The following is a 26,326-nucleotide window of genomic DNA, read 5'->3' as shown; positions in this document are numbered from 1 at the left end:
ATCGTAGCATCGTAGCATGAAAGCATGAATATTGGCCGCGTTGCAATCTCAAAACGAGCCCGCTTACCCTTTCGCCTTTCTCATTCTTTTTTATCCTTCCGTGGAGAGGAGAGGTTTTTTTTCGCGGAACGACCTGTTTTACCGTCACCGTCGGTGATATGCGTGTCCACGGTCGAAAGGGGAGAAAGAGAAATGACGAAGACTACCGGTTACGTGTATGTGGGTGCGCTATGGGGCGAGAGGCGAACGCGAGGGGGGTGGAACGCCTGCGCCGGTTGAAACGCATCCCTATATAAGGAGGCAACACGTTCCGAAGCGGTACTCACATTTAGAATCGCTGCTTCGTGAGGGACAGGTTGATCCGCCGGAAACATGGGGTTCGCCAGAAACTACCTCGTGAGCCTGCTCCTCTACGTTTCCATCGTCAACGAGATCCGCCAGCCAGCGGTAAGTCCTTGTTCATCGGCTTGTTGCATTCTGCCCACTTATAGCCCATGTCTCCGTTACTAATTATTAATTATTAATCTTGAAAAAAAAGGAAACATTTTGCCAGTTATGGTTAATATATATTGGATGATACTTTAACGAAGGATGTGTAAAACTGAAAAAGTGAAATTTCGCATAGAAAATATCCTGCACTTGCCGTTCGTTGTTTTCATTTCCGTGTACTTTATTGAATTCGACGATTACCCCGCAAACACCCCAAGTAACGGCCATGTTGTCATTTTCCATTCGACAATCCCATACAAGCAATGATCTCCAAGGGTCGTCCTACGTCTTAAGAATGTTCCCAGGATGTCTCTCGGATGAAGTGTGTTATGTGGGATGTAACTGTTATATATGCAACATATGTTATATTGCACTTGCATTTGAGTGAGAAATTATAACATCGATGTAATGTTACTGTTAATTGGCGTTTGCTGGGTAGGTCGTCGTCTTCTGTGCTGGAAAGAATTTTCCTGTCGTGAATTTATTGCTTTTTTTATCACTTCGGTTTCTCAGCACGGTTCCCATCGAAATTTCTCGTTCTTTTCCATTAGATTCACGTTTTAATCAAACGATATAATTGACTATTTCGAGCGAGTAACTTGTTTACAACGTGGCTGCGGTCGGAGGAATGTTCGGCTGATATCTCGAACATACGCCGCCTAAAACGCAATCTCACGTCGCTTTATCGCAGTTTACGAGCGAGTCGAGAAATTCCGGAACATTTAATTAATTATAACCTCGATAATTCTCGTGGATATTCACACGTAGGGGGAGATGAAAATGTGGAAAAACAATAATTCGAAATGATTCTCAGGATGCACCCGCATCTTATCTTGTGTATTGTCAGTTTTGAAAGTTCGGAAGAAACTGCTTTTATTCAATGTTTCCGTGGTCTTTCTTTCATGAGGGTCCGAAAATTCGTCTGGAAAAATTCACTTGCTTTCGCAATATTATTGCTTAACATACAACATATTAACTTTATTTAACTTTAAGCAATATTATTACTTAATATGTAACATATTAATTTCATTTAACTTCAGTTAAGTGTGCGTCTTTTTTACGGGAAAAAACAAATGTGGTAAGTTTTAACCGAATTCACACGTGGATTTTTCCAAGCGAATTTTTTCTATCCCCGCGAAAGAAGCTGAAAAAATTCGCGGAAAATTTGGAGAAACCAGTTTTATTAAATTATAATTTCATGTATCATCACACAAGCAGGATTTGCAGAATCCGCGCAAGCATAAACAGCAGAGATTCGAGCTCTCTCTCTCTCTCTCTTTGTCTGACTGTCCGTCACCATTCACGCGTTTCAAGATTATTTTCCGTGCGTGTCGCGTGTCCTGTGTAATTTTTAATCAGAGCCGGCCGCACGTTGTTACGCTCGTCAGCCGCCGCGGAATAGTACGTAGTCTCTTCGTGGCTTTACGTGGCAAAATAGGCGCATACATCATCCACACACCACGGGCGTTGTTCGAAGGGAAAACGCGCGGGAGCGTACACGCCCACTTCTCTTTGTGCATGCGAAATATCGGCGATCGCGCGCGAATTGTTAGATAACACCGCGAATTCCTGACGGCGTCCGAACGGCTCGCATTTCGACAATTCGCCGAACGGTCCTTGCTCGAACATAGAAAATTCAAGGATTCGCTCTCAGGACACCGGCGCCCGGTACGTTCGTTCCACGATCGACGCTTTTAAAGAGCTTCCGCGAGCCTGGCATACAAAGGGAATCGGTTGATCGAACGGATTACGGCTTCAATGCGCTGGAAGCACCGCCGGGCATATGAGCGACGGATAATTAAAATCCATCGAAAAATTCACGTCGATTAAGAAACCGGCTTGAACGAACCCCGGATGCATCGTCGCGATTCCCCCTGCAATTGGTTTTAAAGCGCCAAAGCCATTTCGAAAACATAGCTGCGCTTCGTGCGCCTGAGCTTTTCCTTTCAAGCTATATTTTTAGCGCACCACCTCCTCATCCCGCTGCGAATACTTCGTCTGAGGCTTCAGGCCGAATAGGTGTGTGGTAAGCTTTCAGCTTCTCATGCTCTAAATAATAAAATATATATTCAAGAGAAAGAGAAGGAGAGAGCGCGAACCTGCGAAGCTAGAATTTGCGCAGTGTCCGCTGTAAATTTTATGGGGAGCTTGCACGGGGAAACATTTTTGCCGGCGCAGCAACTGTTATTCCATAGTAAGCAAGACTTGTCGTTTTGTCCTTTATTTAAATGTATTTAAATGGAACGTACCGCAAATTCTGCCTTGGTTTCTGCCAATTTGCTGTCAATCTATGTGTCAGTAGATTCTGTCGGCACACAGAGAAAAGTAATTCGCTGGCACAGCGAGTTTTATGCTGTCGTAACAAAATCTGTCAGTTACTATACGAATAGTAAAGCGATTTGTTAAGGATATTAATTGCCATTCACTAAATTACCTTGCTAAATCAACAAATTAGTAAATGTAATAGACAAACACTATTTCAACTGCAAATTAACATGTCCTAAGAACAAATTCACTCAGCGGAATATTTCCTATCCTGGTAGCAAAACGGTTTCTTCTCTAATTATGAGTTATTCGCTAATTTGATTATGCGAATTAAATTTTATTGCTATCGCAGCGAATACGCAGTGCGCAACGATGTGGTTTCGCTAGAACAGCAAAATTATTTTTCTCCATGCGAAATATGAGCTTAATACGAACACAGATGGCCGTGGATCGCCACTGTAATCAAATTTGATGCCAATCTGCGGACGTATTGCCAACATTTTACTTATTGGAGTAATTTCTGACAAAAAGCGTCGCCAGAGGTTGTAATGACGCTTAAATATTCGGAATTATGACGTCTGATTGCACCGCATGGCGACGCTTTTTGCCAGGAATTACGTTACAACTCAATGCTCAGAGCAAAAGGCTAAAAGCAAAAGTTAAAGGTTCGCCGCACCTGGATTTAAAATCGACTGTGAGTCTTTTGTCAATGAGTATATAATAAAATGTAAATGCGAAAGAATCCCTCTATCGTTGTGAGGAACTCAGAAGAATGGGGCTTAATGTAAAATAGATTAGTTCCTCGATTGTTCGTCAGCTGCACTTAGCTTCACTCGTTTTCTAATTATGGCAGATTATGGCGGATCAAACGGAGCGTAGCTGGTCAGTTTTACGCATAGGGCTGTAGCACTTTTAATTCCTTCTCGATCACTTTTAATACTTTGACGCATTCGTGTAATCGGGAAGATCAAGAGCCGGAATGAAGAGCGAACAATGTGCTCGCGACTGTAAGATTGTTAAAGGTCGGAGAGGAAATCTTGAAGATTAAACAAAATTATTTATACATAAATTGTTATCACACCAAGATCAAACAAAATTGTTACAGACATTGTGTGTTACTTGGAACGAGCGAGTGATCAAAATGCAAATGATGGGATTTCATTCTAATTTCAACGATGTGATTACAGTTGTGTTGCAATTATATATATCCTTTGAGGAGTTAAATTAGGAAATATGTGCCTCAAGAATTTTCGACAATTCCGTCATCCTCGTATCTTCATAGTCGTTGTCGTGATTTACATATTCCCGAGATAGTTAACAATTAAATGTAAATTCGCAAAGTCAGACCGAATGATTTCGTCATCGTGCAATAATCTCTAGTCGGATAGTCGACGCTTTACCAAACAACGGTGAACCATAAGACCGAAAGTTCAGCTGTTGAAGCAGGGTGGTTTATCGAAGCCACGAAGTTCCTTAATTTCACACGGTAAATTTGTATAAGGGCCCCCGTCCTTTGCCCATTCCATTTACTAGCAGCCTGCAAAGTCCTTCCTTTTTCTGTTTTATGTCGAGAAATGGGATCTTGCCTTCGCATTAATCGTCCTGGCAAATGTTTTCCGTGACGATTTACCCCTTGCTTTCGTTCCCATCTCCGGGATAGACCGAGAGTATCATTTTATGTTTTCACAAAGGCCTTCATTAAATATTTGTCTTTGACGGAAGCACTTTCGCGAGTCGCGAAAAAGAAGCTACACATCAGGTTGTATCTCGAGTATTACGGGAGACACGGAAAGGCAATTTTCCAAAGACTACCTCGCTCCATTCGTCGCGATGAATAGACGTAAACGTAAACGTGCTGACGGGAACTGTCGAGCGAAGAAAAGCCCGAAGGTCCGAGCGAAAGGTAAAAATGTGGGGAAGCAAACCTGTTGCCTTGGCTCATGGCTCCGGAAAGAATGAAGAACGTCCTTAAGGACTCGTTACACAAAGCATATTCTATCGATTTACTGAGAGAGGGCCTTGCGCCCCCGTCAAAGGAACTATTTCTCGATACTGTCGACATGGAATTTAATTAATTTCCTTGAAATTGTCGTACCTTCCGTCGTGATCGCGTCGCTAGACACGTATAGTTTCACTCTGACTGTACTTTTAATATATCCGCGTATGAAAATCCCGTTTGTGTCGGTATTGATCAATGCGGCCTTTGCGACGAGTGGAGCGGCCGCGCCACGTTTCGCTGACAAGCCGGCTGACACGTCGGCGAGTAAATTTCTGAAATATTACAAGATATTGCGAACAGACTGCAGCGAAACATGGCCGATATAGCGAACGTACATTGTGGTGGTTCAAACAACGGTGGGCGTTCTTAATCGATCGAAAACAAAGAGCCAGCGGCTTTCACCGCGGTGTTATAGGCACTATAGAAATTGGACTAAGTGAAGACGTCGCGCGCACGCACGGGCGCATTCGCGCACATAAATTACATTTACGCGAGCAGCTGGCACGATCTTCACCAAGAGAGACCCTTCCGCGCGAAGACGCGAATTATTGCTCGCGCTGTGATTCTCGCATTGTGCGGAAGAACAAATTCGTCACGCGCAATCCGACTTCTCGGGACCAAATTTCATGCGTATAATTACATATGAATACGTCCATTTATATAAATATGTAATTATATATGATTATATATGTCTATAATTGATTATATATTTCTATAATTTGTGCATTATATATGTCTATTATATGAATATATATTTCTATAATTTGTGCATCTTTAAATTAGATTAACTAATGCATAAAAATAGCATTAATAAGAAAAATGAAAAGTAGTATTATTTTCGTATTGTGTATATCTACTTCGACCTCGCTTTAAATTAACATATATTACTTAGATAAATGTTATATAAATATATAGAAACGTAATTTTGCTTGATAAATATTAAATTTATCAAAGATAAAATTATTGCTTGATAAATTTTAAATATAAATATTCAATTTATGAGAGTGGCCTCCTTGATGCGCCACTGAAAATACGACACTAAGGGGCAAACATCATTAAATCAACTTCTGTATTCATATACTCGTTAAAATACGGTTTCTTTATTTCTCCCGCTGGAAATTCTCTTGTAAACGAGCGAAAATCAATATTACCGCGACACAAGCTTCGTTGGACAGCCGAGTAACCTCTCGATTATGATCAAACGGCACACTGGATCAAGTTCACTTAGACTCAATGTCGATCTTCTCGTCCTAAAGACAAGTTGGAAGCACTTCGTCGCTCGCATATGGTCTGAATGGAATTAAAGTCAGTCGATCTATATTGAAGTTAGCTGGTAACTTCAGTAGCTCCTCGATCTGTTTCATATCTTTGTCTTCGCGGATACGAACTTGTAATATAGTGTCTTACGCAGCAGCGCGCCAACCGCAGTAGTAGCGAACGTTTGCGGTCGGACCGAGCGAACTCGTGTAATATTCGTCGCGCGTGTGATATTTTTGTCCTGACGTTTCCATTATACGCGGATCTCCATTCGGAGATACGTATATGTGGTCAGTCACGATAAGGTCGCAACATTTTTTTTATAAGTTTCGAGGCGCATCCCGTCTCCAATAGGAGAGTTTATTTTTTAATAATTCTCACAGGGGATGCATTTTCCTATAAATGATTATTTTCTGACATCATCTTGATATTATCTCGACTTTTATATGACTTTTTGTTCTGCTTGGGACATATCAGTCACCTAAATCGTATCTCTCATCATTATTCTGTAATTGTTGAATACACGCGCGATTTAGTGATAAATGCATAAAATAAATGAGCAATGAAATACATAATAAAACACAATGTATTGTATATTTTCTGTGCGATATAAATATTTAAGAGATACCTTAAATAGTACGATTTTGGTGACTCTCCCTTACAAGGATCTCACAGAGCAAGCGTGGAATGCAAATTTTAATCTGCCGTCAGCCCCGCAAATTGCTCGCTTTTCTATCGAGACAAGCGCGATACTCTAATTAAAAAATTCTTTGACATTGTTGGGTTTACGTGTTACTTTGTTTGTTACGACGCTCGACGTGTCTGATCACTTTATCGTCCATTATATTCAAGCGAGGCTTAATCAGCGCGAAGGCTTCTTCGTGGCATCTGCGAGTCTGTATCTTCGATCAGTAATTTCCCTTCTGGGCGACCGTGACGAAGGCGAACCATGAGAGCGGCGGTTGTATGCAAATCGAATGCAGACTGTTCGTCGCGCATAGCGCTTTCTAAATTTATTAAAGACGCGTCCGCGCCGCGTTGCAGTTCACCGATTACCGCGTGTCCGCATCCGCGATGTTACGTTTCTATGTTTTTCGGTGAAAATATACGGTTTGTCGCCGAAAAACGGCCACGAGGAAGGGAGACGATGCGAAAGAGGAGGAAGAGGAAGAAGAAGGAAACGAATATCGGACGTCGCGCGCGAATAATTACATAAAGCGTGTCCCCCGACGTTCGAGACACGTTCGAATTCATTAGGAAGTCTGATACGCGTGATTGTGTGTATGTACGACACATTAATCACACCCACATACACGCCACTTGTTATCAACTACGCACCTGTCCCGCGCCGCCGACCGTACGTCGTGATTTATTATCGTCGTTCGCGACACCACCCGCATGACGAATGATTAACTATTGATAAAAGATACGGACATCTTCCGTGGCACATACACACACACACACACGTATTTAGCCTCATGCAGCTTCGGGAGTTCGTGAACGCGCAAGTCAGTTTGACCCGATTATTAATATCCGACCTATCACGGTCGTTCGTGAGAAACATAGTTTAATAAAATACGATAAGCGATAATACTCGTCGTGCGCCCGGTTATCCCGATTATCCTGATTATCCGGTTATCCTGATTGCGTCCGCGCGATTTTGAAATTGCGTCGCTCCGTATGACGTACATTGAATTCGCGTCACGCGACGCAATTATTTATAGATTTTCCAACTTCGTCGGTAGTTACGATCAACCGGCAACAAAGCGCAGCTCGCATTACTGCCGCACTGAGAAACCCATTTAATTGAATCAACTAAATTCTTGTTTGACTATGGGCAAACAAATTCTTTGGTTATGGTAGGAACCAAGGTTTAGTTCTCCGAACCAAACTTTGGTTATTATAACCAAAAAATTTATTTGCTCATAATCAAGCAAGAATTTAATTGATTCAACTAAATGGGTTCTCAGTACGTAGACGATGCGGATTCGACGCGTGCGTTTTACGCATGTAGCGACCTACTTTAAATGGACGGTTGAAGTGGTCGGGAATAATAAGTGATAAAAGCTAACGCGGACGCGATCCTGCGCGTGATTGTTCTGGTCGAAATTTCGGTATCTCATTCACCTCGCAAATACCGATCGACTCAAAGGGCTAATTGAGTATTTCGCTGATACAACGCCGTATCGACTATTGACAATCTTTTGACAATGCTACAAATTGTTACTTACCGCTCTTTCTATTAAAATTTGAAGAAGGGATTATTCGAGAATTATTTAATATTCGATTATCTTGATAGTCCTCTTGTATTTGATCCTTCTGAATTTTTAATTTCAACAAGGAATGTGTTAATTATGTAATTCACTCAACTACAGATACAGTTTTGCGATAAGCGAATATTAAATAATACAGTAAAAATTAATAAGTAAGATTTAATAAAGAAATTAATAAACATAATATACATAAATCATTATGTAATAAGTAAACAGAGCAACAAATTTATTCTTTTCTAATTTTATTATTTCTTTTTACTGGCGTTAGAAATTTCGATAAGATTTAAAGATTTAAAAGAAATGAAAAAAACAGTTGTGCAAACATTGACGACTGCCTATTATATCCTGTAATTCGTCCTGGGAGTCAACTCCTAGTCAATATCGTGCTCAGTGATGTTGCACGGAAGTGCAAGTCAATCGGAAATGAGGCTTTAACTAATAATCGCGCGTTAATTAACGATAATCATCGGCAATACCAATCGAAAATATTTTATATGTAATCGATCGTCCTGATAACTTTAGTCGCCGTCACAATGTTTTAAAATTACTGATAGCCGCGTTTTTATGGCCGCCGAATATACAAATAGGAGGGAGACAGACGCGCCGTATTTGCCGATTATTTTGATCGTCGCGTATTTATTCGCGACTGAGTCATCTCGAACCGACGAGCGACGCCGAGAGTGCGTGTACCGGCTCGTTGTTTGCAATTCCCGTCGAACGATTAAAATATTTTGTTGATAATATCAAAATATTTAATCGGACTCTCGTCGGCACATCATGTTTGTTAATACGCATTTTTCCGAGCGAATTGCATTTAAACGGGTGTCAGTGTCAGCGAATGTCCTGTGCGACGAAACAGACAGAAGCAGGATGAATAGGGAAATCAGGATGTAGGACGAGGACTACAGTATATTTCCAGGTCTGTCAAGTTGTACAGAATGTTTCTGTTTTTAATCGGACGTTTGATAAACTCACTGAGAATAAAGGTACATCCATTATATTAAGAATCTAAAGTCGATATCCGCAGTTTGTCACACATTCGATACATAAAATAACATTTAAATTAAATAAGTCGCAGCTTCATAAATTGCCTTATTTGGTTATCTATATTTATTTTATTCAACAAGAGATATCGACTCAAACAACGGAATAACAGTTCACGAAAATAAATCTGTTCGCAAATAAATAAATAATAAATTAATTGCGCTCTTAATCAAAGATCGCAAGTAATTTATAACTGCGAATATCGTAAGTGCAGAAATTTATTTCTCTAATAATTCTTCTTTGGATTTGAATTTTACTTTGAATTTGCCAATATTTGGTCATCTGTATTTATTTCATTCAACAAGAGGTATCTTTGACTTTCGCCTAGTTCTGCTACTAGTCATTTTATTGCACAGGATTGTAATTTAAATCTTTATTGTCATTTACTTGTTATCTTTGGCCTTAAAAATTTTTCCTTCATATTGCTTTTGAATATCTTATCGAAATTTCCAATGCTAATTAAAAAAAGAAAAAAATAAAATGTGTCCGTAAAAGAAATAAAATGTACTTATTATTTATTTTTGGTAGATTATGTAATATTTGCTTATCGCGCATATTATACCTGCAGTTGGTTAAATTAAATAATTAGTATATTGTTTATTGAAATTAAAAATCGAGATTAAATGTGGGTAGAATTTTGGGATAATAGGATAATCGAATACTAAATAATTCTTGAACATTTCTTCAAGTTTCAACATGAAGAAAACGACAGTAAGTAATTTGTAGTATCAAGGTAGGACAATATCCCAATATAATATTACATGTCGAAATTCTCTATTGATTTTTCAAGTTCGATGATATTTGTAAGATTAACCTCGAAGCGAAATTTCGACCCGGGTTAGCTCGCGAGTACCGAGTGGCTCGTCGATCATGTTATGTATCGATTACGCGTTTCGTCGACGAGATCGTGATAATTACTTGTTATTGCGCGAAAGAAGTACAAGTTTAGCGAAAGATTAATGTCATCCGTCATGCACGTGGAACAGATGCGCTCGTTGCTAGATTACGCGACATTTTCATCGCATTTCGCGAAAAAGCCCGACAACGTGACACAATTCTTTTGTGAGATATGCGACGCGCATTGTTTGAGCTGCTATTATGTAATAACTTTTCTGTAATTTATGATATATACATATTTATCGGAAGTCAAGTTCATTAGACTAGTTCCTCAAATCGAGAAGTTTCTTATAATTATTTCGCATAATTATAGACTTTAGACGTTTAATAATGCTATCGAGATCGACATCAGCCATTGATTTTTAGTGATTGATTTGATTAATATTATGAATATAATGGCTGTTTTTGAAAAGATACTCAAGATTCAACATTTAACTTAGTAATCAAGAAATTATTAACATAATGTTATTACGATGATATTTCGTGATATGTAACGTTTTTAAATATATAGTTGTTAATGTTGTACACAACGTCATTGTTAACAATATTTGACCAAAACGTTAAAAATAATATTTCTACATTATAATTTGAATATTTAGGAATATTATATTATCAAGTAACAGTTTAAAAATTAACTTATAAAGTATCATGTTAAAATGTTTATAAAATCCATGTCAAATCAACGTTTCATAAGATTGATCTAATATTTCTTGCTTACTGGGAGAATTCGAGATTCACACGGGATTCTCGGGGTGGAAGCTAGATTGACAATTTCGGCACTTTTATTTTTGGCTCGCGTCATTTTTATCGCCATCCGACGATTCTTCCTCTGATTTATAAACGACAGGGATATCAGACATATCTGTTTTAACTAAACATTACTTTTACCGGTCTTTTTTTGGCACATTTTAGAGTGATATCTTTCAAAGTCCACCGTCATAGGCATTGATGGATAAAAAAGGTTATTGAAAGGGAAAGTTCCAGTCATGATCATCGATACGTTAACCGTGCGATACTACAGAGTGACGAAGAAAGTCCTTTTTCCTCGCCGCCGGACCTCAATGGCTGTTAGGTGAAGCGTGAAGTCGTAGGCGAAGATCGCGTACTCCACGAGATTACGGCTATAATTCAAAACGCTTCACACTCTCGTTATCGCTCCCTGTATTAAGCCTCAGCTCGGCCGAAACATTCGCCGAAAAGCGATCTGTCATCGCGAACATCTTTGCCGTATGATCTTCTTCGCTTCCGGGAAGCCGTCGTATTTTTCCGTCATATTTTTTCACTCGTTAATCACTTCTATTCGCCGAAAGCGAGGCGGCTCCGAATTTCAGTCGGTTCGCGCGTGGGACGATTCGGAGGAGTCGATAATGGGACGGAAAGACCTCTTTTATAATCTATCGCGTCACGTAAAAGCGGCGCGTGACGTGCATATCGCGGGACATTTTGCGAATAAGCCCGGTAAATCAGAGGTTGCATTACGCGAAGTGAGGTGGAATAAATGCATGGAAGATACGGACTTTCCATTCCGTCGGGCGGAAGCGGAATAAATTGCAATGAAAGATGCAATGAAAACGGCGTTAATTTGTGTCGACTCCTGTACACTTCCCGGGATGGGATTTGCAACGCCGTTTTTTCTTTCAGTCCCGCTTTGGAAAAATTTTATAAATTCTTGAGCGTAGTGTAAATTATTGTTGAACACGCAGCTCCATCGTTTCGTCGCGTAATATCGTCGCAAGTGGAAACAGTCGACGTTGGTCGGGCCGAGCATCGTCGATGCGTACGCTGCGACCTACAAGGAGGGGAAGCCGATTAGGTAGAAGCGCGAGTACAAGTTTCTATAATCTGATTACCCCAACTCTCGAACTGCCAGCGGCAGTGTGAAAGCGAGCTGACTAGTTAACTATTTTAATCTAGATTAGTACAATTTTTCTTTGCACCGCGGAATACCGTCGATTCTACCGCTCTTGATAAAATGCGTTGCAGACGAAAAAATATATCGAAGTTACACTTTTTTTTATTCGGAGTTGTTTTCGAGAAACTTAATCCGTGTGTGCGGACGGCTGGAACAAAATTCTTTCTCGCGAAAGAATCGCAAATACAGCAGTATAAACAATTTGTACGCGCGTATCGATCTTCGCGTTACGGTCCGCAAATTTCGCCTTTTGCCAAGTTGCGATGTATTCTTCTCTCTTTCTCTCTCTCTCGATAGTTCTCGTAACTGTTCATTTCGTATCAATGAAGCGTCCAATCGGATGTAAGTGAACTCACCAGCGGAACGTCGTTACGCAGGATGCGAGTAATCGGTTGTAAAAAGAGGCAATGTAGAGGGAATACGAATGAGTGCTTCATACCCGTAAAAGAATGTGTCTGTAACGTGGCGCACGTTGGATGTGGCATCGGCGAATCGGAAAACGCTTTGTCACTCGGCATTGCGTTTTATCCGTGTGTGTCCTCGTCGGTGAGTATTTGCGATTCTTTTGCGAAGAACTTTTGTCCCATTTGCGGCTCGCGGATAACACTTTTCTCGAGCCAAATAATCCCGAGATCTCTGCGTTTTCATTGCAAAATACATGTCATCGGCGGTGTAAGAATCGGTAGTATACCGTTGTACGAGAACATCTTTTTGGAAAACCTCAAATTAAGGAGGTTGTGAAGCGAAATGGGTTTGATTAGAATTTGATGAAACTTGCAGTACGTATACGAACTACAAAATATGTAGGCGCACTGGCTGCATTAGTTCGAGAAAATTGCGCACACTGAAGCATGAGAATCTTGTATGTACGCTTCATATGCTTTAAGGTGTGTATAAATTTCTTGAATTAGTGCATCAAGTTCAGTTATAAAGAACAGACCAATTATTATTATTATTACTGCTCGTACAATTAGAAAAAAACTGACAGTTCGAGAGTCGCTGATGTTTACAACTAAAGTTGACACTTTTTATACGTGTTCTGCTTAAGATAAGCGTGCTATTTTTTATTTCTATTATTTATATATTTTAACCAAATCGAAGATTTTGACGAAAAACTAGAATATTAAAGTCTAATATACAGGCAATATTCATAAATTTCAGAATTATTAATTCATATAAATGACTTATATATACGAGTTATTTTGTTTTGAAAATACAACTGTGCCGAGTTCATAATTTATATTATTCGTGCGTCTCTCCATTAAATCAAATATAAAATATAAAAATATAGCATTAAATGTGATATAAAAATATAGCATTAATAAAAAAAAATAATATCGTATTTGTAACATTTTATATGTCTACCTCGACTTTATCTGAAATTAACATTTATTATTTAGGCAGTGAAATAAATAGAAACATAATTTTTTTGATAAATACTAAATATATGAGTGACTACCTTGACATGCCATTGCAAATATAACACTGAGTCTTGCAACCTTCTTAAGTAATTTTTCCAAGGAAATAACTTCGAGAACACGTAGTTCCGAAACGTCCTCGAAAACCCCTTGGCGGAATTTCACGGCGTGGTCGCCCACGGAGGACTAAATTTTCCGGAGTTTCCTTCCTTTGCCAATAAACTGGGTTTAAACGCGGAAATCCTGCAGCATAGCGGAAGAAATGTGAAAGGAGAGAGGGAAGGAAGAGAGTATCTGTTCAAAGGACAACTGGACGACGCAAGACAAGCAATTGAATTTCTCTACCGTCAAGATGGCAGGAATTTACATTGCTTTACCTCGCCTACTCGAGGAGTCTTTATAATCCGTCGAAACGGTCGGATATTGCGTCCGACGATCATTTGGATGCCAGAATTTTATCCTCTAAGAAGGTTGGGCCGATAGCTCGTTGCCTGAAATAAATCCGGTATGGGACGAAAAAAGAGTGATGAAAGAAAAGTATCCGTATCGATAGATTGGTTCGTTCGGAGAAGCTAATAAATTGAGTTTCTCATGGTGTAACACAGCGAAGCTTACTCTGAAGAGAGGATATCCTTTTCTTTTCCGATACATTTCTATTTTATTCGCCTCAATTGCCGGTCGGTTAGACAGATTACACGCTCGTGAGAACTTTTTCTCGCAGGAATGCAAACGAATTTCAGGTTGGCTATTTATCGAGGAAGTTGGTGGTTGGTATTCGAATGATGTGCCCGGCGGGACAAGGACTTTCCTTGTGGAATGAGCCGACGGTGTAGCCTTCCTAGGAATTCAATTTAGTCCCTAGCCCAAAGACTACGCGGGTTAACGCGCATCGTACAGCCGGCAAGCTTTAATGAAACATGGTTGTGATTACCGGTAACACTTTCCTGTGTGCGGGCGAGGATTATCGCGCGATCTTACGCGCAATGAAAGTCTCAAGTGAGCGAATAATTAAGAGTTTAACTTCGTTATCGTTTATTTCGACAAATTTCGCTTTACCCCATTTAACATATGTGGACTGTACGTAGAAGTAAATTAACAATAACGCGCATATTAGTTCCGCTCCGAAGCACGAAGTTATTTATCCTTGAACGGATTTCAACTTTAATCAGTCGTTACGAACGTGTAATTGCGTAAAAGTTGATTCTGTTAAGGAGCACGAACAAATGAAATTCGTTCCTGGATATTTGACGAATCAATTTAAAGTACCTTATTTACGTAGCTTGCACCATGTCCCAGCGGAATAGGCAAGTGTGGGGACAGAACTGTGGGTTGAAATGAACCTATGAAATGCAGCAGGTGCTGCGCAGCGCTCAAACACGCAAATCGGAGAAAGAGAGAATTGCACGTCGGGATAATTTTCTTTATTTATACCGTTTTCTTCCTTTCTCGTCGAATCGTGGATCACGCGAAAGATATAAATCTTCTTACCTTTAGGTGTTCTTCGCGCGCGCGGAACTTCACAGAATTTTTCTCGAATATACGTTTCTCCATCCCCCGCCGACAAGTTTATATTTCATTCGCGATACGAGTCCAGCTTAACCGAGCTGCGACCATTTCAAGCGCTCTCGCGAAGCTTCCTGTACAGAAAACTTTCTGCGATCTAATTGGGATCTATTTCGATTTACTTAAAAAATGATGGATTCTGATGGGAGAATCTATGAAAATTCGGATTAGAGGTGTAATGTTTCAAAAGTGCGACTTTAAGTGGAAAGTCCGGACAGATTCCATTTGTTTGGCCCAAAGTTTTCCTCAAGATTTCTTATGACCGGCATAAGGATGAGATTCCTAATTGATATCACGATATGTTACACTTGGGATAAATTTGAGTAATCCGATCGGAATCTATGCTGCACTTGAGGATGTTTGGGGAAATTTCTATACGAGTTATTCGATGCCGGAGCGTAATTATCAAGTGCGGTTTTTATTGGAATTTTTATTAGAATTTCAAGATTCCGCGAAAGAAATTTCGAGTGACAAAATTGCAGGCTGAACCGTTCAGCGGCTATACGTGTTACGTTGCGTACCACAGGTGTCACACGGCTATACCGCACTTCCAGCTGCGGATACGCGTTATAATTGTAGCTATCATGTCCAGAGCTTGACGTCATACGCTTCGGCAAAATTGGTGACCAGCGACGTTCCGAACATCGCTAATCCGGCGCTCCGATAACGTTAATTGCGTTAAGCGGCGGGATTCCGCGACAGGACCGCTTTGCGTTCGTGTCTTTTTTGCGCCGGCATTGCCTTATTTTGACATGTCATTCGTGATACGCGCTATTGAATTATCCGTTAATTTCCGTACGTCACGCTTTCCGCATTAACGTCACGACGCAAATCGGCGATGAAAAGTACAGCCGTGTGCGCGGCGCTTTCGCGTTCGGGGAACGCTTATCAAACGCCCACCGGCCGGCAGATGTGATCGCAGTTAATGTCAACGACATCCGTGCGAAATTTACAAAGGATGTTTTGGTGCTTAGTATGAAACCACCGCCGAGGAATTTCTGCGATTCCATTTGAATTAACGTGAGCCGGACTCGATATAGAAAGGAGGTTTCTGTGATTTAGTGTACATATTTGTTCGAAACGAACTTCCGTTCGTTTAATACAAATAACATCATTTAATTTATCAGATATCATTGTGTTCGAATGAAAATGTCGTTATCTCACCAGAGTACGTCTCACTATGTTTGATGGGAAAAAAGAAAAACAGGATTATTTAGAGGAAACAATATTTTGTTTTCAATAAGAAGAAAATGATTTCATTATATATCATTCCATTGTATATCGTCCTGCTAAAACAAGGAAATTGTTTAATATTTTTCTAACAGAGTGTTACTTTCCTTTCCAATAATTTATTGCCCGTGAGAACCAATGTAATGCTTGGATGAAAACAAAAAAAGTGATATACAATACACGAGACGCAAGAATATTTATGGTTTGAGAAATCAAATAATCCTATTTGCTGAGTCAAACATTCGTTCATTTGCTCTGTTCCGAAGGATAAATTTGCTTCAATTAAAGAGATCTTATTCCCCGAACGAGCTCCTTTTAACTCCAGAAAATCCTTCTCCCAGTGTATAAAAGCTCCGTGTCGGTGATTTATAACGTTTCATAAACTCCACGCGAAATTAGCGCGACCGGTGAAACGAAGGTTGGAGCAACAGCCGTAACTTTTCAAACCCCATTAACGCCCACCGTTGGGGGAAATGCGGCTTTTCGCCGGGCAGAGTAGGAACGAAGTCATCGTCATCGCGAGGCCCGCACGAGTGCCGACGATGATCGATGTGCGTTACGACGTTCAAGATCCTCACGTGGACGGGCTTTAAGCGCTTTCGGCGCTTGCGGCAAACGACGATATTCCTTCTTCGCTTCCGAAAGCTCTCTTCGTGTACCACAGCGTGACATATCCACGATCGCGATTATGATTACGCGTAAACGGCTCGTGTTGCACGCGCGCGCGCGCGCAGAGAGATTTAATTTATTCGTGATATCGGGACGATGATTTAATTACGACACAGCTGGTCGACATTTCGCGCGTTACGGATTAATTCTCGTTGTCCTCCACCCGTGCGAGACCGCGTCTCATCAAATTTTCATAAATTCTCCTGCGCGACTCCCTGTCCTCCTCCCTCTCCCTCCTGCCCCCCTCACTCTCTCTCTCTCTCTCTCTCTATCTATCTTTCTCTCTTTCGCTCTGATAACGTTGGTAACCTGTCACGCTCTGAAAAATTACTATCAGGACGTGACGGCTGCCACGATAATACTTGCGCGTGACTTGGTTCCGCAACGTTCGATTAAAACCAACGGATTGATACAAACAGTGGGTTACCTTGAGCGATGAAATAATGTCGATTGAAATGAAGTGGAATTCCGGGAACATCGAACACGCCGGCTCTCGCAACAAATTGCAACGCCGTGCCGCGCTCGCTCGTCGGAATTTTTCGCTTTTTCGAGCCTCGCTTCCCCCCATCGATATTTTTGCGGTGAAAATTCGCCGCGGAGATAAAATAGTTCGCGGAAACTGTTAATAGCCGCGGCGCGGTGAAACTGCGAAAACCGCGAGCGTTAACTCGGCCTCGCGAAGTTACGGGGGACGAGGGTCGCGGAAACGCGCGCGGGTGGAAGTGGCGAAAACGATAACGGCGGCGAGATGAATAACCCCCGGGTATCGTCGCTGTCTCTCGAGATATCGAGCGAGAAGGGCGCGCCCTCCCTCAGCATTTTTATCGCGTTCTTCCCTTTTTTCCGCTGCGATTCTCGGTCAAGCGCATCTCACGAGATGTTACTCGCGGATATTCCGCGCGCTCATGCGTGATATCGAGCGCGGCCTCCCTCCGTCGTCCCCGGCGAGCGGGTGTGTCTATTAGACGAGGGGATCGCGCAAAGACGCACTTTCGCGCTTTCACGCCGTCCGACCGGCCGTAGGAAGAGGAAGCGCGCCCTGACGTGCAATGCTCGGTGCGTTCCAGGTGACGTGCCAAGATGAAGAGAGCAGCTATTGCATACCGAAGCAGACCTTCGTGGCGCTGCTGCGCCTGCCGGAGGTCAGCTCGAATCTGGCGGCCTACTCGAGGACGGCGAGGATCATTCAGGAGACGAAGAATCGCAACGACATGGCCCATCTGAAGGCCCTCAGCCTGGAGGAGAGCGACGACGCCGAGATCTGTATACCCAGCGGGCTTTATCTCGAACTCTTCAGGGACCCGGCTCTGCGAGGACATCTGAGCGTGATGGCTCGCACGCAAAAGTTGCCCGAATTCCCGGGACGCCTTCTGGATGACAGCGAGGAGGCTGAGACGAGGGACGCGATCCCCGAATTGGAGAAACGCAGCCTCGCCACGTTGGCCAAAAACGACGATCTGCCCATCACCATTCGTCAAGGCGGCGGTGACGACGGGGAGAAACGGAGCACCCATTCCAGGTGTGTACTCGCGGAAGTATATGCTGAGTTGGGTAATAACTAGTTGATCTGTTGAAAGTCAAGTTAAGCAGCAAAAAGTTAAGCAGTTAATCACTTTTTTTAAACTTAAATTAGCTAGTTTAAAATGAGTTGACTTTGAATCTTAACGGGTTACTTAAAATGTGTATTAAAAATTTAGCTTATTAATTTAGTTTTAAGCTATAAAGTGATACTTTTAAGTTATAAAGTGATTCATTAATATATATGAAATAATAGCCGCTTACAATAGAGAATAACCGTTACAGGAAGGTATTACTACTGGCTTTGATAAATCGGCCAGTGATAAATTATTGTTGCTCAGCAGTTTTATTATTCGTATGAGTAATAAAACTATTGAGCAACAATAATTTATCACTGGCCGATTTATCAAAGCCAGTCATATTTTTCTGTGTAAGGGAAGAGAAATCGAAATTAATATCGACAGAATTTTCTTTCGTCTCTTCATCTGTCTTTGAGAGTGCTGGTGCTCTTTTTTTATATGAAATTCTAAAAACGAAACAATCGATATTTTCTTATAAGATTATTTTTTCATTATTTCACATAAATTTAATCTACAATGAAAAGATTATTTATGCAAAATACACGTATATATATGTGTGTGTATGTGTGTGTGTGATTTTAAACTTGATTTAATTTCATAAACCATTAACTTTTAACTTCTAACTTAATTAAAAAAACAAATTTACTTATTCAACTTCATTCTCTGGAAATATGCGACACGACACCTAAGAATTTCTCTTGGCTCTTTTGCTTATTATTTCTGTCATGACTATCGATCAAAATATCCAATATAATTAGAGAGTGATAGAATAAAGGCAAAATCAATAAATATTATAAAACAATTTATCTTTCCCCGCTATTATGTTGAAATTATCACTTCCAATATACTTTGTCGATCGATTCTTATTAGCCCTCCTTCCCTCTCTCTCTCTCTTTCTCATCTTACATTTTTTGTCAAATAAACAAATAAGCAAAGTAAATTAAACGAGAATAAACAGTCATTCTTACAAAACGTTATCCCGATCAATTGGATCAGCGACAGTCTGGACAGTTTGAGCAGACTTCTGGCGGAGGAGTATCGTCGGCGAGTACCCGAGATCTACGACTTCCTGTCCGAATTGGAGCCGGAGGAGGGCGAATACGTGCTCGACAAGCGCAACGTGGGCTCCCTGGCGCGTGACTTCGCCTTGCCCACCGGTAGACGTCACATCGCCTCGGTGGTGCGCGATTACGGTTTGCCGAGCGGCAAGAGGAACCTCGGCGCCTTGGCGAGGCAGAGCATGTTGCCGTTGAACGGTAAGAGAAACGTCGCCTCACTGGCGAGATATTACATGCTGCCGCAGGCCGGCAAGAGGAACGTCGCCGCGTTGGCCAGGGACTCATCTTTGCCTTACGGCAAGCGTTACCTCGGTTCGCTGGCTCGGAGCGGCGGCTACCCGATTCACGGCTACGACGACGGCAAGAGGAGCATCGCCTCCTTGGCTAGGAACGCTGACTGGCCGGCTTTCGCGAAGCGAGGTGGCTCGGCGGCACCTGGCAGAATGATGGCCACGATGCGAGTGCTCAATCGCCACGGAAGATCCTTGAACGACGATCGCGAGACGGGCAATCAGGAGCCCCTGGACCTCCAGCGACTCATCAGGCAGGGGCACAACGGCGACGAGGAGAAGGTGGACCCTGCCGAGTGGCAGACCACGCCGTTCAGCGTCTCGGACGAGCTGGAGGACACCAGGGCGAAGAACAGGTCCAGCCGGAAATTGGACGTCGCGTCGCAAACGAGACACAAAAGACAGATCGACTTCTCCGACGAGTATCCGCTGCCGGTCGTGCAAAACGCCAACGTATTCGACTACGAGGACATGATCGAGGCTCTCGCCGATCACTATCCGAACGCGGAGAAGAGGTTCATGGGTGAGTAACGATCGGGTCTGATATTTCGCTTACTAAACTGAGGGACCAGATCGGTCCGGATGAATTTGAGAGATGGCTCTCCGGTGAAAACTTGGAATTACCGTAGAGTCTGACAATAAAATGTGCGAGGTGCCCAATATCTTCGGCCCTTTCCCTTTCTTTTGCGAGCGAAGAAGGGCTCGGTGAATCGATACTCGGCATCTCTCCAATCGGCAAGAGCTGGTGCTTAATTATTACGGATTATTCGTCGATTCCCGATGCGTCTTCCTGAAAACGTCTCGGAACGTGTGTGTGAACTGTGAACTCTGTCGGGAACAGGTTCCGCGCCGGAGATGCCGGCCGACTCGGGCTACCCTGAAGTTTTGCAAACGAGTAAGAGGCATATCGGGGCCCTCGCGCGCCTCGGCTGGCTCCCGTCGTTCCGTGCACCACGATTCTCTCGGTCGCCGCGATATCTGGTCGAAAGGTCAGACCATTAGGCTCTCCGTGTCCTCCGCCGTGTCCTCTTCTTCCACTTCGATGTGTGATGTCCGCCGTTTGTCCGTACCTGTAACAAGTAGAGCCTCTACCTACAGATTGAGATAAATATGTCATATGTGTGTAATACCAGCCACCAACAGATCTCTAAGCCACGCATCACGTCACGTCAAATGATAACTCACCAAATATCAGCCCAACCACTTATCACCATCGACAATTTACCACGTAACAAAACAAAAACGTCCTCCAATTGTGTCTTCTTCTTCTACTTCTACCGCTACTGTTACCACCACCACCACCAACACCACCACCACTACCACCACCACCACGATATCCCAGGACTCGTTACGGTAGTTGTTAGGTGTACAATGTCTCGATGTAGTGTCTCACTGTTTAGAGATTAGCGGCTCGATGTTAGATCGTTAGATCGCTGGTAGATCGATGTTAGACGAACTAGTGATTGATAGAATTAGCGATGTTCCTTTCAGCATTCTCGCCGATGGATCTCAAGGTTAGCGAATGCGTTTGAATAGGGAATGTGGGGGGAGAGCGCGACGACGCCGATCGTCCCCACATTTCCGCTTGTGCGCTCTTCGACGAGTCGCCTTGAGAACCATTATACGTCATTCCGTGATATTTCTTTAAATACGCGACGCGCAGGTGCAGCGTTACATTCGGAACGGTTTTATCAAAGGTCCGTGACGTTACATAATTCTACGGGGGAAGTGGCGTCGCGCAATCGACGGGCAGGATTGAAAACCATTATCGAACGCCACTATGTTCGTATTGGAGGTTCGATGCGTTAAACACTCCTGTGTCGTCAGAATCGTCCTGAGAGCGAGAACGGTTAAACTGGACTTCTCGAGGACAAGAGACAAACCGATTGAATAATGATTTATCATTTACCCGGTTTTCGCACAATTGCTTGTTTAATTTGTTACAATTTAAATCCGACTTTTCGTATGTTTTCTTTGGGTAAATTTAAATTAAAATTTGCGTTTCTTTAGAAAAAATGCAGTTTAAATCTGTATTTCTTTAGAAAACTAGAGGAAATCTTTGGAAAATTAAAATTTCACATAACCGGCGTAAGAAACAATCATGCACGACGGGGGTGAATTTCCATCGCTACTCCTTCCACGGTGATAAATGTTGCACACTGTCAGCACCGCGCGCTACCAATTTAGAGCCCTAGAAGAATGGCTGACTTATACTTCCAAGACAATTTTTACACCCTTATCTTGATCTAAATTATCATTTTTCGCCTTCTTTTATTGCACAATGGTTTCCCGAGTCGAAATTTCAGTTTTACGTTAAATCTGCTTACTTCTACATTAAGTTTTCAAAGGACTTTTATTGTACTCCCTTTGATGTTACTTCTTTTGATGTAAATGAGAAGTTATTCCCGTTTTCCCCACTTGAAGACTTAATGAAGAACTACCTGTCTAACAAAAATTGTTCATGTATAAAAATTTATTATCAGATGTAATTATATATAATTATATATAATCGAATATAATTATATATAAATATATATATATAAAGTGATGATATAGAGTTTATATATGATTATAATATACGTATATATAAAGAGTTACATATGATTACGCATAAGTATGAATATTTACATATGTATAATTATATATGAGAAATTTTTTCCCGAGAGGGGGATGAATACATTTAAAGTAGAGCCATAATTTCGACTCAGCTTGTCATCGATCATAAAGAGAACAGCTTTTTAGTTTAAGATCCAAAGCACAAGACAATTATTGTGCATTAAATACAGAGACTTAAGGCATGAGATTTGCCTCTTATCGTCTTGAATCGTTAATTGAATCAGCCATTCTGCCGAGGTCCTTAGTTACATGTTTAGAATTAGGAATCCGATATGTGGTGTCGAGAAAGAGACGGCGTTCGGTGGATATAACGAAGAAACGTATGACGAATTTCAGGGAGAATCCCGCAGATGGGCCCGCGTCCCACTACACCACCGACACGTCGGCACGGTCGCTAAGCCCGTTATTCACCCCGAAAACTCGCTACTTGCAGTCCTTGCACGGAGACTGTCGACACGGCTTCAAGAGGTTCCTGCTGTTACCGGACGTTGATGACTTTCTTCGACCGAATTCCCGCATCGCGCCTCGTTCCATGTAAAGTTCTCGTTTCACTGTTCATCCAGGTGCCGTTTTAAATATATAACATATGTCGGGATCACAGCGTGGTACCCGGCGAATTGAAAGGACGAGGGGAAAACAAGCGCGTACGATTAAACGAATGTAAATATTCGGATCCTGAAAAGCCGGCGTTTCTTCTTACTCATTATCGATGGTGGATATCGAATTAGTCGGATATCCCGATTACACAATCGGACGCTCGAATATAATCGGTGAAATAATAGATGTACGTTGATTCGGTCGGTTTTATGAATTATTAGACAAATTTTGGAAGAATACGAGCGTAGAAGTAAGGAAACACGTCGTATATACTTCAACGGACAATCCCTACGCTCGCGGGGGATTGATCCTCTCGCAGGATCCGTCGACAATAAGCTTACTTTTCGCTGACAATAATCTTACGTAATCCTAATGTAAAGCCTTAAGTGTGCCGTCATGTGTCGAGCAGAGAGCGATTTGAATTCTCACGCAGAAAGCGTGTATGTCTAAAGCAAGTTCTAATTCTTCGCGCGACATATCCTTCTCGTTCGAGAGGCTCTCGTCGGACTACAAGAGGGTTCAGTTTTTCCTCAAATCTGTATTATGTAAGGAAACCTACGTCGTCGGCCGTTACCGCCGGGTTTCCTCTATAAATCCACGTTCTCTCAATATATTTGTATCTTAATATTTCTCTTAATGTCAATGTGCAGCTAAGATGTTATTCCTGTGCCACGAGAACCTCGAACGTTGGCGCGCACGTGAGCGAAATCGACGAAGCCAAGAAATAATCTCCGTCAGTAGAGATGGGCGATGTATGTGCCGATGAAACGAATATGTTTCCGTTCCTCCGTATCTTCTTTTCATCTTCAGATTTTGTCACCGCTCCTCACGAGCCGCGATACTTTTTCTTTTCATTCGATGCGACCCATATTTCCTATTATTACGAGTCTCGTTATCGTGTTTTTTTAACTAAATGTACTCGATTCGTTTGAATTGTCCCGATAGCTGCTCAGAGATTTTTCTTTCTTAGCCATCTTCGAGCTAGAAGATTTATTTTCGAGTTTTACGATTGCAATAGGAAGATACTTCGTTCACTTTCAACTTGTATGACTCAACGGTAGGTCAGTTGCACTTGCACGCTACGCAAATTGAATTAAATCGACTAATAATTAAAAACTGACTAATTAAAAAGTCATGTATACAGAATGAAAAATAGGCAAAATCCAACGATAACTATAGCAAAAATTGTGATAATGAGATAGAAAGCATTTTATAGGTCTTGAGATCTCAAGTTTTCAGTACGTTATATGATATATGATCTTAAAATTGTTATTGACTTTTTACAAAGATATATCAAGTTAAATATGAAAAATAGCGCTCGTTTCATTTCTAATTTAAATTTTCGGTTGAGGTTCGTTGTGACAGTGGCGGCTCGTAGTGTGGTCTTTGGAACTAATAAAAATAACGGGTCTCGAGCAAGGATTTGCCGTAACGATCGAGCTATGAAGGGTTACTTTAACGGGTCTAACCGAATTGGTTTTCAATGGAGAAACGCGAGATGGCACTGGGCAACCATTAGCCAATTGTTATCGGGTCTAGCAGTTGGACCAGTTTCAGTTGGACCCTTTACGTCTAACTTTTTGTAACTAGACGTTATTCTTACTTTTTAGTTTCAAACTCTCCGCTACGGGCCGCCACTCTCTTGAAGGAGGGACCGAACGCGTAGTTCGACTTAAACGACGGATAGACCTTTTATTAAACAAGCAGTACAGGTTAATTACAAATTAGACCACACTACGAGCAGCCACTGTCTCAACGAATAGTCGAGTACGTAATACGGACTTAACAATGAATCAGACTTTTATTCTCCCTCGAATATAAGCAAACTTTAATATAGACTTTTACTTTTACTGTAAAATATTTGAAATTCAAATTTATTTGTAATATCGGCAAAAATGATGACCCCAAGATGATTCTGAAAGTATTTTACTTGATTTCTTGGAGTCCCTAATTTTTAGTACGTTACAACCACACAAAGTTACTGTAGCTTTTCGCAAAGATATATCGAGTTTAAATGAAAAATGACGTTTGTCTAAATTTCAATCTCTTATATTCTGATTAAGTTTCTACATCGAAAATGTATTTCCCAAATGGCAGAGTGACGTCAGAGGACGTCGTATTGACGGCAATATGTCGTCTCTAGCGTCAATATGACGTCTGCTGACGTCATTCTGTTACTTAGGTTGCATTAGAAATGTATATATGCATTTAAAAAGAAGAAATTTTAAGCTTTCTATTTATTACTGAATGTGAACTATTTAGAATTGAATGTAAACTATTTAGAATTGAATATCGCATACTAATTCGTTCTGTCTTCTATGAACGATCAAAGCCGAAAAGACGTTATTTTTATACATTATCGTCTCGACTTATCGTTGAATGACCAAAACTGAAAAAATCACATTTATTTGTTTATTTCATTTCTCTTATTTTAACGTCGCTCTTCCCATCGACAGTTTCGTATAAACGTGCTATCGGATATTTTTAATAATAATTTATTATAGATATTAAGTAAATATTAAAATATTAAAGATTAATGGGCTATTGTCGATATTTTTAAGATATAACTGATTATCAGGGATATTTATTTTTTTACAATCGTTCAATTTTGGACGGCGGTTCATTTGTTCAATATCGCCCATTCCTATCCATCAGCGTAGTAATATATATATATATATATATATATATATGATGTAAATGCGAAGTTAGTGCTCAGAGCTTGCAAGCTCGCTAGTGATAACGCCAATTCGTTTCCACCTTAGTGTCTCCATTGTATCTCGTTTTAATATCTCGTTAGAAAGATCGTTATGTAACATGTATGTGGTATTGCATGTATGCAATCGAAATACGCTCGATGTCGCGATATCATCGGTCTATCTCATTGCTGTGGATGACATATATAAATCTATCGATTCTCTTTAACTTTACAATTTCAAGTACTATGTGTTTGTCTAGACAATAATAGATAGAACCGAAGTGACAATAAAGCGATAATAATATTGACATAATAAACTCGAATTTTAATCCACGCACATGCTAGCAATGCATTTTATTAATCCCCGATCGACGAGAGAAAATCGTCATTCAGAATTGTCCATGATGATTTATGTTACATTTCATTCGAAGGGTTAGCGAAAGGGGAGAAGACAGA

General features: G+C 41.3%; 1 protein-coding gene across 2 annotated transcripts; it reads left to right on the top strand.

Annotated features, from left to right (window-relative positions):
- The first annotated feature begins 342 nt into the window (after nucleotides 1-342).
- LOC106747087 (neuropeptide-like 1) lies at nucleotides 343-26,207 on the top strand. 2 transcript variants are annotated; one of them, XM_014624365.1, is made up of 5 exons: nucleotides 343-447; nucleotides 18,084-18,535; nucleotides 19,611-20,485; nucleotides 20,804-20,951; nucleotides 22,915-26,207. In XM_014624365.1, exons 1-5 carry the CDS (start codon nucleotides 373-375, stop codon nucleotides 23,114-23,116), a joined length of 1,752 nt encoding a protein of 583 aa, XP_014479851.1. In that variant the 5' UTR covers nucleotides 343-372; the 3' UTR covers nucleotides 23,117-26,207. The 2 variants fall into 2 exon arrangements, with proteins under 2 accessions (XP_014479851.1, XP_014479852.1); XM_014624366.1 differs by lacking the exon at nucleotides 20,804-20,951 and having other exon boundaries at nucleotides 22,915-23,075.
- Nucleotides 26,208-26,326: the final 119 nt, after the last annotated feature.

Source organism: Dinoponera quadriceps, unplaced genomic scaffold, assembly GCF_001313825.1.
Source record: "Dinoponera quadriceps isolate SergipeBrazil2010 unplaced genomic scaffold, ASM131382v1 scaffold2110, whole genome shotgun sequence".
Taxonomy (NCBI): domain Eukaryota; kingdom Metazoa; phylum Arthropoda; class Insecta; order Hymenoptera; family Formicidae; genus Dinoponera; species Dinoponera quadriceps.
Note: the sequence above shows the minus strand (reverse complement) of the source record. Positions and strands in the feature narration are given on the sequence as shown.

Bases quoted from the DNA above. Each gene is read 5' to 3' on its own strand.
- LOC106747087 (XM_014624365.1), top strand. From the start codon at position 373: ATGGGGTTCGCCAGAAACTACCTCGTGAGCCTGCTCCTCTACGTTTCC. The intron at 18,536-19,610 runs GTGTGTACTCGC...CAATTGGATCAG, and splicing joins AAACGGAGCACCCATTCCAG to CGACAGTCTGGACAGTTTGA. The intron at 20,486-20,803 runs GTGAGTAACGAT...TGTCGGGAACAG, and splicing joins CGCGGAGAAGAGGTTCATGG to GTTCCGCGCCGGAGATGCCG.